This window comes from Lithobates pipiens, unplaced genomic scaffold, assembly GCF_037356315.1.
Source record: "Lithobates pipiens isolate NorthernLeopardFrog02 unplaced genomic scaffold, aLitPip1_a1.2 Scaffold_19, whole genome shotgun sequence".
Lineage (NCBI taxonomy): Eukaryota > Metazoa > Chordata > Amphibia > Anura > Ranidae > Lithobates > Lithobates pipiens.
Genome location: NW_027507764.1, coordinates 10,109,281 through 10,122,991, shown reverse-complemented (window position 1 = coordinate 10,122,991; position 13,711 = coordinate 10,109,281). Strand labels below are relative to the sequence as shown.

The following is a 13,711-nucleotide window of genomic DNA, read 5'->3' as shown; positions in this document are numbered from 1 at the left end:
ATGTCTCTCTGGTTGGGTACAGTGCACCCCAATGGTGACCCATATCTCTCTATTTGAATGCTGTGCCCCCTGGTGGTGATCCATGTCTGGTTGGGTGCAGTGCCCCCTGGTGGTGACCCATGTCTGGTTGGGTGCAGTGCCCCCTGGTGGTGACCCATGTCTCTGGTTGCAGTTCCCCCAGATGGTGACCGATGTCTCTCTGGTTGATTGCAGTGCCCCCTGGTGATGACCCATGTCTCTCTGGTTGGGTGCAGTGCCCCCCAATGATGGCCCATGTCACTCTAATTGGGTGCAGTGCCCCCTCAATGGTGACCCATGTCTCTGTGAGTGCAGTGCCCCCTGGTGGTGACCCTTGTCTTTTTTCTCTCTTCAGTTCCTGATTTACCTCTTCTCCAAAGAAAATGGGATTGTGGACTTTCGGTGTGACGTGGTGATCCCAGAAGAGATGAACTACCCGCTGTCCCAGTACTGGATCTCCTCCTCCCATAACACGTAAGATCCAAAACTAGAAAATGACTATTCTAATATGTGAAACATACTCCACCCACCATGTCTACAGATTCTCTGGTCTCCTGGATTTCAACTTAAATATCTGTGATTGGCTCTATGCAGGCGGTTTATTTCACAGTGTATGTGCCACTAACCTGTGAGAACCAGGGGGGGCTTGGAGCAGGCTGTCAGTCATAGGCTGGCCCCTTCCCAGATCCCACCCCTGCCTAGTCTCATACTCAGGCGGTTGTGTTTCTATAGCAATGTCATGTGTCCACTCTTCTTATAACATGTTTCAATCTTGTCTCTCCAATGTGATGAGGCTTCACCTTACCTTTACACATGAAGAGTATATGGTTTGGCTCCAGGGGGGGGAGTGGCCAGTCACTGACTTTCATACAATGTCAGTATTTGCATAAAACATTCTGAAATGCTGATTGCCAATCAGGTGAAGTAGCAGGCTGCCAAAATACCACATACAGCAACACGTCATGTGACAGTAACTCCGCCTCTTCCCGCAGGTACCTGACCGGGGACCAGTTCTCCAGCGAGTCCTCTCTGGAGGCGTACGCTCGCTGTCTCCGCATGGGCTGCCGCTGCATCGAGTGTGAGTAACCGAAGATCAGAAATCTGTTTATATATTTTTTTTTAAATCTGCAAATTACCCGATACACGTGATTGGATGTTATCTAAGGATGAAACCCCCCTTGAAGAGAGTTTCTCCAACCAAATTTGATTTTGGAGGGATATCTTGACAAATCCAGTAATCTGAGTTCCTAGGTCTACGTTCTTGCCACATCTATGGTTTGGGGTCCTGTTGGATTTATAGTTCATTCTATAGAGAGTGGATCAGGTGGAGTGGGAACATCCAAATGTTCAATTATAGTAACTGGGTGGGTGGTCACAGGTATCTCGTAACTGCACCACATCCCTATAAGTAACCGATTTTGACAGAGATAGGATGGGATTTTTCAGGTGCCATGCATGGCCACCAAAGAGGTAAGTATTAAAAAGTATATATTTTATTCATACTTAACTTAAAATGAATAGACTTTTGGAAAATATACATATATACAATTGGACAATACGCTTTTACATCATAAAGAGTCCCAAGCGCACTTTTGTGTTCTACGTGTTTCGCCACATTGGCTTCTACAGGAAGTATTAAAGTGCTACAGTACAACTATAGATATAATCAAAATTAGAAAGAGTACATTATATCTCTTTATATAGTTGTTCCGTTATGCCCCCCATACACACGGTTGGAAATTCCGACGGAAAAAGTCAGATCGGATTATGTTGTCGGAAAATCCAATCTTGTATGGACTTTTTTCTGTCGGAATTTCCAATGGAAAAAGTTTGAGAGCTGGAAATTTTCAAAAATTCTATAAAATTTTCCAACAAAATCCGATCTGACTTTTTTCCGATAGTGTGAGGAGAATTTCCAACGCACAAAGTGCCACCCATGATCAGAAAAAAATTGGAGACGAAAGCTATTGGCTACTGGCCTCTACGTAGTCCCGTCGTACGTTACAAACGTCGCCTCGTTCTGAACGACCAGATTTTCTGACAACTTTGTCCGGCCGTGTGTATGCAAGACTAGTTTTGGCCAAAATCCGTCGGAAAAAATCCGATGGATTTTGTGGTCGGAATGTCGGACCGTGTGTATGGGGCATAACACTTTAAAGGGATTGCAAAGGTACTTTTATTTCCAAAATAACAAGCATGTCTCTAGCGCCTGGGAACCTCCTCTTTCTGGGTCCCCTACTGGCGCTCCTGGCTCCTCCTCTCTGGCCAGTGCCCCCCGTGGGGAGCTGCTTCCCATGGGTGCATTCGTGCGTGCTTGCACCCGAGTCCCTCTGCTGCGTTCATTGACACAGACAGAGGGACTCGGCCCTGCCCCCTCCTCACTGGCTTTGAATGACAGCACTGAGAGCCAATGGCTCCCGGTGCCTCAGCAAAGCCAGCGAGACCCAGAAGTGAGGGGAGAAAAGATCTGCAGACATGCATGGCGCTGGATCGAATGAGGACTCAGGTAAGTAAAAGGGGGGTGGGGGAGGGGGGATTCCGACAACTATGCATTTTTTACCTTAATGCAAGGAATGCATTAAGGTAAAAAAAAATTTAGATTTTACAACCATTATAATACTTCCTGAAAAAGCCAATGTGGTGAAACATGTAGAAGACAAAAGTGTGCTTGGTACTCTTGAGTATAATGTAAAAAGGTATTGTTCAATTGTATATATGAATATTTTCTAAATGTCTATGGATTTTCATTTTTGTATAACTAAAATATATATATATACGTTTTCATACTTGCCTCTTTGGTGGACTTAAATGGCAACTGAAAAATTCCATCCTACCTCTGTCAAAATGTATCCAAATGTTCAATGTGGTTGGGAACAGAGATGGAGACAATAGCAGGGAGGTCTTGCCATTGGAAGGCAAAGAGATATAAGAGGCCATGGAAGATACTCCACCTACATACCATAACTCCACCTAGAACTGAAATAGTGGGAACACCCCTGGGTGGATGGGAACTACCCCCAAAATGTTCATTGTGGATGGGAGCAGAGATAGAAATAATAGCAGGGAGGTCTTGCTCCTGAAAAAAACCTGGGAGGACTTGGCCTACCAGACTCAACCTACAACTGCCATTTTTCAGGAGGACCTGAGGACCTCTGATGGACAGAGCTTTAATCTAAATGTATCATGGAAAATCTTTAGCATTTTGGTCAGGAAGCAGCCGGCTCAGAGGTGTACAATCCACTGCTGACCTTTTTAAAATGCTATAGGCCTGGCTGATTTTCTGACTTCTAAGTCACCGACCTAGAACACAGTAGACAAATCCAGAGTTCTGAGTTTTCGTTTGCTGCGATGTTGCTCGGGGGGGGGGTCATTGGTCATTCAGGAATAACTTGCCAGGCGACTAGCTTTTTCTAAAACGGTCTGGCTCTATATAGTCTTAATGCGGGTTCCCTCGCAGGCTGGCTTATGGATTGCAGAGGGAGGAGTGTAACTTTCTTCTCTCTTCCTGATTGGACAGTGGATTGCTGGGATGGGCCGGATGACCTGCCAATCATCTACCATGGACACACCCTGACCTCTAAGATCAAATTCCTGGATGTCCTCTACACCATCAAGGACAACGCCTTCATCACCTCCGAGTAAGAGGACGTCTTCTCTCTACACATAGCTCTGACATATACCGCAGTGCTGTACAGAGATCGCTGAGTCAGTGATGTCCGTCTCTGAACCCCAGGAGCTTACACTCTAATGTCCCTCCACAGTCACACACTATTATTATTATACATTTAAATAGCTCTGACACAAAACGGAGTGCTCTTCAGAGAACACTGAGCCAGTCACACCAGTCTCTGCACCAGAGGAGCTTACACTCTAATGCCCCCCCCACAGTCACACACAATTATTATTATACATTTATATAGCTCTGACATATACCGCAGTGCTGTACAGAGAACACTGAGCCGGTCACACCAGTCTCTGCACCAGAGGAGCTTACACTCTAATGCCCCCCCACAGTCACACACTATTATTATTATACATTTATATAGCTCTGACATATACCGCAGTGCTGTACAGAGAACACTGAGCCGGTCACATCAGTCTCTGCACCAGAGGATCTTACACTCTAATGTCCCCCTACAGTCACACACTATTATTATTATAATACATTTATATACAGTTGTGCTCAAAAGTTTGCACACCCTGGCAGAAATTGTGAAATTTTGGCATTAATATTGAAAATATGACTGATCCTGCCAAATTTTTTTTATTTTATTCAAGGTTAGTACTCACATGAAGCCATTTATGATCACATTGTTTTTTTTGGATCCTTTTTAAATCATAATGATAACAGAAATCACCCAAATGGCCCTGATAAAAAGTTTGCATACCCTGGAATGTGTGGCCTTGGTGCAGGCACAGAAAGGTGACACACACACACGGGTTAAAATGGTAATTAAGGGTTATTTTCCCTTATTTGTGGCTTTTTAAATCACAATTAGTGTCTGGGTATAAATAGTCAATGAGTTTGCTAGCTCTCACATGGATGCACTAAGCGGGCTAGAGGCTAAGCCATGGGGAGGATAAAAAAGAAAATTCAAAAGACCTGCGTAACAAGGTATTGAAACCTTACAAAGATGGAAAAGGATATAAAAAGATACCCAAAGCCTTGAATATGCCAGTCACTAATCACTAATTGTGATTTAAAAAGCCACAAATGTGAGAAATTAACCTTTTAATTACCATTTTAACCCGTGTGTGGGCCACCTTTCTGTGTCTGTACCAAGGCCAAACATTACAGGGTATGTAAACTTTTTATCGGGGCTATTTGGGTGATTTCTGTTATCATTATGATTTAAAAAGGATCCACAAAACTATGTGATCATAAATGGCTTCATGTGATCGCTATCCTTAAATAAAAGACAGTTTTTTTTTTTGGCATGATCAGTCATATTTTCAATATTGATGCCCAGATTTCACGATTTCTGCCAGGGTGTGCAAACTTTTAAGCTCAACTGTAGCTCTGACATATACCGCAGTGCCGTACAGAGAACACTGAGTCAGTCACACCAGTCTCTGCACCAGAGGAGCTTACACTCTAATGTCCCCTCCCCCACAGTTACACACTATTACTATTATACATTTATATAGCTCTGACATATACCGCAGTGCTGTACAGAGAACACTGAGCCAGGCACACCAGTCTCTGCACCAGAAGAGCTCACAATCTAATGGTTCCCACCCCCACAGTCACACACTATTATTATACATTGATATGACTCCCCCTCAGGTACCCCGTCATCCTGTCCATAGAGGATCACTGCAGCGTCATGCAGCAGAGGAATATGGCCTTTTACTTCAAGAAGGTGTTTGGTGAGATGCTGCTGACCAAACCGGTGGACATCAATGCCGATGAGCTGCCATCTCCCAACCAGCTGAGGAGGAAGATTCTCATCAAGGTGAGATAGGTCTCAGCGTGTCACCAATATGGTGTTGTCGGTGGGTGAATCTGATGTTTTCATTCTTTTCGTCGCCAAATATTAACATTTTAAAAGCATAAGTGAATACAATGAAATACGGAACTCCCTTCAGTGGCTTATCTATAAATATCTATATTAAATAGAAGAACAGAAATATGGAACAGCAAGCATGTTGATGAAAGTAACAAAGGAAGTAAATACTTGATGCTGAGCACTAAGATAGCATAAAATACAGAAGGTACCCCTATCACATGGTGGGGCATTTAGGGTGGAGCTCATTTAAGGATGATCTTATAAAGTGGAGCTCATTTAGAGCCGGTTCACACAGGGGCAACTCAGGATCTAACTTCAGGTCACCCCTAGTCGCCTCAGGTCGCGCTACATGTAAAAATCAATGTAAGTGAATGAGAGCCGTCTTAATGCACACTACTGAAGTCGCTCCGACTTCAGAAAAGGTTTCTGTACTACTTCAATCCGACTTCTAGGTGACTGGTACCCATTGATTTCAATGGAAGTCGCCTCCAAGTCGGTTCTCCGGGTGATGTCACACGGTGACCCCGCCCCTTTATGACGTCACATCCCGGGGGCATGCTGGTACTATGACATCATAAAGGGGTGGGGTCACCGTGTGACATCACCCGGTGACCACGCCCTATACCTATCTAAGTCGCCGCGCACATCGCACAAGCCAGTACAGCGGAAGACAGCGCCGTGTCAACATCGGAAGAAGAAAGAAGAGGGAAGAAGGACAGAGGACGGAGGAGACCGGGCTCCTTCCGCTAGTAAAAGAGCTCCAGGAAGACAGCGAAGGAGCCCGGCAGAAGACGCCGGAGAGCAGGAGAAGAGGCCCGACACCAGGAGAAGAAGCCGAACTTGGGGGGGACCCCCCACGCCGTTTTTTTCGGCGTAGGGAGTTCCCCTTAAAATCCATACCAGACCTAAGGGCCTGGTATGCTCCTGGAGGAGGAACCCACGCCGGATTTTTTTAATAAATTTGGCGTGGAGTTCCCTCTCGAGAGCTGATTATTCTGTGAGAGTCGCCTCAATATAGACGGAGATCCGACTTGGAGGCGACTTCCATTGAAATCAATGGGTACCAGTCGCCTACAAGTCGGATTGAAGTAGTACAGGAACCTTTACTGAAGTCGGAGCGACTTCAGTAGTGTGCATTAAGACAGCTCTCATTCACTTACATTGATTTTTACATGTAGCGTGACTTGAGGCGACTAGGGGCGACCTGAAGTCGGATCTGAGTTGCCCCTGTGTGAACCGGCTCTTAAGGATGATGCTCATTAAGAGATGATCATATTAGGTGGGTCATTTAGGGTGGAGCTCTCTCTCTCTCTCGGATCGGGTATGAACTCCCTTCTCTCTTTTCTCAGCACAAGAAGTTGGTGGAAGGGAATCTGTATGAGGAGGTCTCCACAGCCAGCTACTCCGAGAACGACATCAGCAACTCCATCAAGAACGGAATCCTGTACCTGGAGGACCCCATCGACCACGTATGTGACCCTCAGAGGAGGCATTTTATTGTGCTGAGGATAGAATGATATGTGTTCACATGTGGGGGGTCTGTATACATCACATGTGGGGGGGTCTGTATACATCACATGTGGGGGGGTCTGTATACATCACATGTGGGGGGGGGCTATATACATCACATGGGGGGGCTATATACATGACATGTCGGGGGGTCTGTATACATCACATGTGGGGGGAGGTCTATACACATCACATGTGGGGGATCTGTACACATCACATGTAGGGGGGGGTCTGTATACATCACATGTAGGGGGGGGGGGTCCTGTATACATCACATGTAGGGGGGGGGTCCTGTATACATCACATGTAGGGGGGGTTTTATACAAGGATTTTAACACTCTGTTCAGCAGATTTCTATTTTTTGTTGCTGTGAAGAAATATGTGTTTGTTTCCCCATGTTCTGTGCAGACTGGTCCTGAATGGGAGGGTCTGGTTTATTATAATCTCCTGGTGCACTCTCCATGTTCCAATGAGAAAAAGCTGCAGTGTCCGCATCCCTTTGGAAATAAGTCTTAGGGAGCATCTCCCCAAGACTGAAATTTCTATTTTACTGGGTGCCTAAAATCTGACTTGTATCTTAGTGCAGACTTCTGGGAACACCAGTGAGCCAATCACACAAGCAGGAAATTACATATATGGGGGGGGGGGGGGGGGGGGGTTGTTCTGTATACCATCTGTGTACAGAGCCCCTCCAGGTGGCCATGTAGAGAAATGACAGCAGCTGCAGATTGAAAGGGAAAAGGTAATTTATTTTTCATACATCATGGGGCACAGAGTCAGGCTAATTAATATTCATTACCTGCTGGGGTATACTCCATCATTAGGTGAATGGACACTGGTAGACCAAAGGTCTTTAGACAGGAAGTGATCCCATATATAACTCCTCCCATACAGGAAGTACTTCAGTTTTTTACCAGTGTCTGCAAGGTGGATGGCACGGTTTGTTTGAGCTCTCTGAGCTCCAGGTCTCTAGTCCCACAAATGGTTCTTAAATGAATCAAGGGATTGATCGATCGGATCCATTTGGCACAGGCTTTATATGCTTAGATAAATGGTACCCGAGCCTCACAAAGAAGACTCAAGATCCTGCGAGGTTTTGCCTGTAATGCGGCCACCGAGCGCTAGACCCTGCGAACTGGAATCCTGGACACCACAGAGCTAAGGCATTCTTGCAGGGTGCTGTACAGGTCCAAGGGAGTGGATCCTAAACATGAAAAGGGTACCCAGTCCTTGAAGGTCCTCAAGTGACAGGAACCCACCGTGATGGGTGAAGTTTGGGCTCTTCGTTTCTAAGCTGCCCTGCGCCTGGACAGGTAAGCGAAACCCCTTTATTATTATTGTGGGGTGTCCTAGCTAGCTAGTGCCTGGACACCTGTGTGCGGTGACTATACGGGGGAGTTTTGTTAGCAAAGTGTACCTTTTTTGCTTGTGTCTGGCTGTTTTTTACCTGTATGATGGCGCACGGCGGAGCGTCATTTCGCCTTGGTTCACCAGGGCGCACGTGCATTCACAAGAGTGCCGCTGTGCTCCACAGTTGTTAGTTTGGTGGTCATGGCGTACGTGCATTCACAAAAGCACCGCTGGACTTGGCAGTTTGTTTGTTTGGCGGCCATGGCGCACGTGCATTCGCAAAAGCATCGCTGGACATAGCACTTTGTTTGTTTGGCGGCCATGGCGCACGTGCATTCGCAAAAGCGCCAATAGACTTAGCAGTTTGTTTGCCGGCCATGGCGCACGTGCATTCGCAAAAGCGCCACTGGACTCAGCAGTTTGTTTGGCGCCATGGCACACGCAGCTTCGGCGCACATGAGCAGGAGCCTTTATCTGGGCGCGCAAAGATTTGCGTCATACGCGAATACAGCCACGCCCGTTCGCCCATGTGCGTGCACATGCACAGAACGTTCCAGCGCACACCCAGCTTATTTAAGCTGTGTAGGCTAAGCGTGCAGTGCTTCCAGAAGGCAGCTGTGGGACACAGCGCAAGCTCTGAACCAGGCATTTGCAGCGGTTCATTTCTCCTTCCCCGGGTCTCATGTGTCACCAGGTGTTGCTTGGAAGGCTAAAGGTGCTTAGCAGGATTGTTACATAGGGGCTTGACGAGCCTTATTAAAGGGTCTCCCTTTATACTACACCCAGGTACTCTCTTTTTGTGGCTAGTAAATGTCTTCAAGAAAGAGGAGCGGGACTACCACTACAGGGAAGGGCACTCCTATGTCGTCAGTAGTTCCCGATGAACCTAGTCGTATCCCTGGTGTTGTATCCTCTGAAAGACCAGAGGCTTCCCGGCAGTCTGAGCCGCTGCACCTATCTGGTATTGTGCCTACAGTCACCAAGGATGAACTGTCCTGGACGAATTGGATAGAGACTAGACACCTTACTATATGAATAGAGGGGGAGGCCTCTCCCTAGGACGTTTGCTGCTTAATGACAGTTATGTAGATTATACCCCTACCTATGGGAGCTATAGAAATATGGAGCTGGCTCAGATTCCAGCGAGCTAAACAGGCTAGCCCCCTTTTCCCCTCCGGACCCCGTCCCACCTGCTCTCCCTTTCCCTCCTTCTGCTCTGGGCCTCAGCTGGTGTCCGCCTGACTGCTCCCCTGTGGGTCCTGCAGGATTGGCGCCCACCCCCCCATCCCCCTCGTCCCCCTCGTCCCCTTCCCCCACCTGTCTCTGCCCCCTTGCCCTCCCTACTGTCCATCTCTGAATGGATCCTAGGTACGAAAGTTGGTCTTTTTAGGTATGGGCTACATTGACCTATGGGTTATCTGTTGACAGACTTGGCCTAGGAAAATGGTCCTGAAATGGATAAAGCTGGTCGGCATATTAGCCAGGATGCTTCTTCTACCTAACGTTTTCTTAAGTGACTATACCAACATAATCTGTATAACCTGTTCCATTGTGTTCTTGTTTATGTTCTACGTTTTGTATTCTCAAGTACAATGTTCAATTGACTAAATAAACATTCCTTATGTTAAAAAAAAAAAGGATGAACTGTCCTCGGCCCTAGCCGGGTTAGAGCACAGGATTGCAGGCATGATCACCTCCATCCCGCAGGGTGGCAAGAAGCGTGACAGATCCCCCTCCCCGGAGCCTCCTCGTCTGGAGCAGGAATGGGTTGAGGATGGGGATTCTGTGGAGGGCCCGGCAGATGAGTCTGCTTCCGAGCAATCTGGACAAGAAGATATCCAGTTGATGTCTGCCTCTCTGTCGCAGAGGCTTTTGATCCAGACTCTTACCGTGGTTCGTTCTGCCTTTAAGTTGCCTCTTGCAGAGGTGACTGAGGTCACCCCCTGGTCCTCTTTGGGATCCCTGAGGCCTCTTCAGGCCGCACAGGTTTTCCCCCTACACCCCCTGTTGAAACAGGCAGTGAATGCTGATTGGGAACATCCTGTCAGGATTTTTGTTCCTCCTAAGTGGTTTTCCTTTTTATATCCCATGGGTGAAAGGTTTGTTAAGAAGTGGAGCATGCCAGGCATAGATGCAGCAGTCTCTTCCTTAAACAAGAACTTAACTTGTCTGGTAGATAAAGCACAGGGCTTGAAAGACCCAGTTGATAAGAAATTGGAGTATTTATTAAAGGCTTCCTTTTCTTTGGCCAGTTCAGCCATTCAGCCAGCTGTTGCAGCAATTGGTATTTGCCAGTCCCTAAAGCAGCCATTCTCAACCAGGGTTCCTTCAGAATTTGTTAGGGGTTCCTTGAGATGTGGCTGATGAACCACCTATTTGATGATGCCTATAGAGTTGAAGGTTCAGCACCACTTAGCAAAGCCAGCAGCATCTCACCAAATATCTTTTTAGCTGTCTTTAGGGGTGGCATTCTAAACACCACTTTAAGGGGGACATTCTTCCTATTGACCACTAATATCAGGAGCATTGTTTTGATTCATAGTTTCATAGTTACTAAGGTTGAATAAAGACCCCAGTCCATCCAGTTCAACCTGAGTGAGTGTCTACAATTGTCCCTATCCCTGTACACTCATCGGTCCCTACCCTCAAGGAGCCCACAATCCAAGGTCTCCATTCATATACTAGGGCCAATTTTGGACTCAAGCCAATTAACCTACCTGCATGTCTTTGGAGTGTGGGAGGAAACCAGAGTACCCAGAGGAAACCCACACAGGCACAGGGAGAACATGCAAACTCCAGACAGGTAGTGTCATGGTTGGGATTTGAACCAGCGACCCTTCTTACTGCTAGGTGAGAGTGCTACCCACTACACCCCTGTGCCACCCGTATACTATTGAGCCCTGATGATTTGGTTTTAGTAAAGGTTCCTTGAGACATGAAAATAATTTTTGGGGTTCCTGTAGGGTTAAAAGGTTGAGAAAGCCTGCCCTAAAGGATCAGGTCAAACGGCCCGATAGGCCTAACCTGGAGGATGATCTGCCTAAAAATAAGACAGATATTCCTCGAGCGCTGTGTTTTGCTGTTGATGCCTTTAAAGGATTCAATACAGCAGATTTCTCACTTGCCTCTCTTGTCTGTACATATGCGCAGACTTTTGTGGCTTAAGCACTAGTGAGCTGAGCTTCCTTGTAAAAAGTTATTGGCAGGTTTCCCTTTTCATGGGGAACGTTTATTCGGTGATCATTTGGACAAATATATCCAAAAGATTTTCCGAGGGAAGAGTTCTCTACTTCCTGTAAAGAAACGCACCAGCCGTCCCTCATTTAACAACTCAGGGACTGCTTCCTCAAATGTCTCAGCGTCAAGGCGGTTCCGCCGCCAACAGGGCGCTAGGGCCAGGGGGAAGCCCCAGGGCCAGAAGCCCTGGATCCAAAACTCTTCTAAACCCAGCACCAAGCCCTACTTTTGAGGGGACTCCCCCACTCCATCGGGTGGAGGGAAGGCTGCTGCACTTCGCGGACATCCGGAGAACAATCATTTTGGACAGAGCATAATATGCACCTGTGCAGTATTTGGAAAGCCTCGGCTGGATCATAAATACCGAAAAGTGAGCCTTGAAACCAGCTCAAAGTCTAAAGTATTTAGGTCTGATCCTAGATATGGTTCAACCAAGAGTATTCTTGCCACCTGTAAGGATCTGTGCCCTGAAGGTTCAGGTGCGTCAGATAAGGGGCACCAGACAACCCTCCATTTGGCTCTGTATGAGTCTTTTAGGGTGAATGGTATCCTCCTTCGAGGCGGTGCCCTATGCCCAGTTCCATTCCAGGCCTTTACAACAAGATATCTTGTTGGCCTAGAACAGAAGAGGACAAGCCCTGGATTATCCAATGTGCTTATCTCCTTGGACATGCTTAAGCCTAAACTGGTGGTTGCAGGATCAGAACCTGTGAAAGGGAAAATCCTTTCTCCTGGTAACTTGGAGAGTACTGACTACAGATGCAGTCTCTGAGGCTGGGGAGCAAACCTAGAAGGGCTCACAGCTCAGGGGACATGGTCAGGGACAGAAAAGATCCTGCCCATCAATTACCTGTAATTATGGGCAGCACGTCTGGCCCTACGGTCCTGGACGGTGGAGCTTCAGGACTGCCCTATCAGGGTTCAGTTTTACAAAGCCACTGCAGTGGCCTATATAAACCACCAAGACGATAGGAGATGAACCACATACTAGCCTGGGCAGGGGGACATGTGCCGATTCTATTGGCAGTCCATATCCTGGGAGTAGAGAACTGGAAGGCAGATTATCTCAGCCATCAGCAAATCTGCCATGGGGAATGGTCCTACACCCAGGGGTGTTCCAGGAAATTTTCCAGCGTTGGGCATGGCCAGAGGTCTACCTATTGGCATCTAGGTTCAACAACAAGCTACAGCAATTTGTGTCCCGAACAAGAGATCCTCTGGTAGTTCCAGGGAGCCAGTACTCCCTGGTTTAAGCTTTCCTTCTGATCCCTCTTCTTCCACATTTGTTGCACAGGTTTCGGAGAGAGGGGGTTCCAGTCATTCTGGTGGCACCAGCCTGACCCAGAAGGCCCTAGTTCCTGGAGATTGTGAGACTGACAATAGACTGGCCATGGACGCATCCAGGTCACCCCGATCTACTGTCTCAAGGTCCTATATTCCACCCCAATTTACAGTCTCTAAATTTGACGGCATGGCTATTGAAGCCAGGGTGCTGAAGGACCGTGGCATCTCGGGACCAGTAGTGTCTACCCTAGTGAATGCTAGAAAAGCTTTCACTAGGAAGATATATCATATCATATCATAAGGTGGAAGACTTGTATTGCTTGGTGTGAAGCCAGAAAATGGCATCCTCGGAAATACGTGATAATTTCTCTCTTTTCTACAGTCGGCTGTGGAAATCAGATTGGCTTTGAGTACAATCGGAGGTCAGATTTCGGCCTTTTCAGTATTCTTCCAAAGGTTTTTAGCATGCCATTCGTTAGTCCGAACCTTTATGCAGGGGGCGACTCGTTTTTTTCCCCCCATTAGGTCACCTATGTGTCCTTGGTGCTGTCGGTGATACAGAAACAACCATTTGAACCTATCAAGGAAATTCCATTAGACTTGATGTGACGCAAGCTAGCCTTCCTGATGACCATCATCTCAGCTAGAAGGGTGTCGGAGTTGGTGGCCCTTTCGTGCAGGGAACAATACTTGATCCTTCGCCACGATAGGGTCGTGTTATGACCTGTTGCATCCTTTTTGTCAAAAGTGGTGTTGGCCTTTCATCTAAATCAGGACATTATTTTGCCTTCTTTTTTTCTCTC

The 13,711-nt window shown here is 47.0% G+C and overlaps 1 protein-coding gene across 3 annotated transcripts in view; it reads left to right on the top strand.

Annotated features, from left to right (window-relative positions):
* Nucleotides 1-13,711, top strand: part of LOC143995805 (1-phosphatidylinositol 4,5-bisphosphate phosphodiesterase gamma-1-like) — a 232,094-nt gene that overhangs the window by 128,995 nt on the left and 89,388 nt on the right. For all 3 annotated transcript variants that reach the window (XR_013277479.1, XM_077490518.1, XM_077490519.1), the window contains exons 11-15: nt 374-492; nt 1,011-1,096; nt 3,536-3,656; nt 5,306-5,474; nt 6,878-6,997. Coding sequence is in view for 2 of the 3 variants with exons in the window: in XM_077490518.1 (XP_077346644.1) it covers nt 374-492; nt 1,011-1,096; nt 3,536-3,656; nt 5,306-5,474; nt 6,878-6,997 (615 nt within the window). In the remaining variant the exon portion in view is untranslated. The remainder of the gene's footprint in view (nt 1-373; nt 493-1,010; nt 1,097-3,535; nt 3,657-5,305; nt 5,475-6,877; nt 6,998-13,711) is intronic.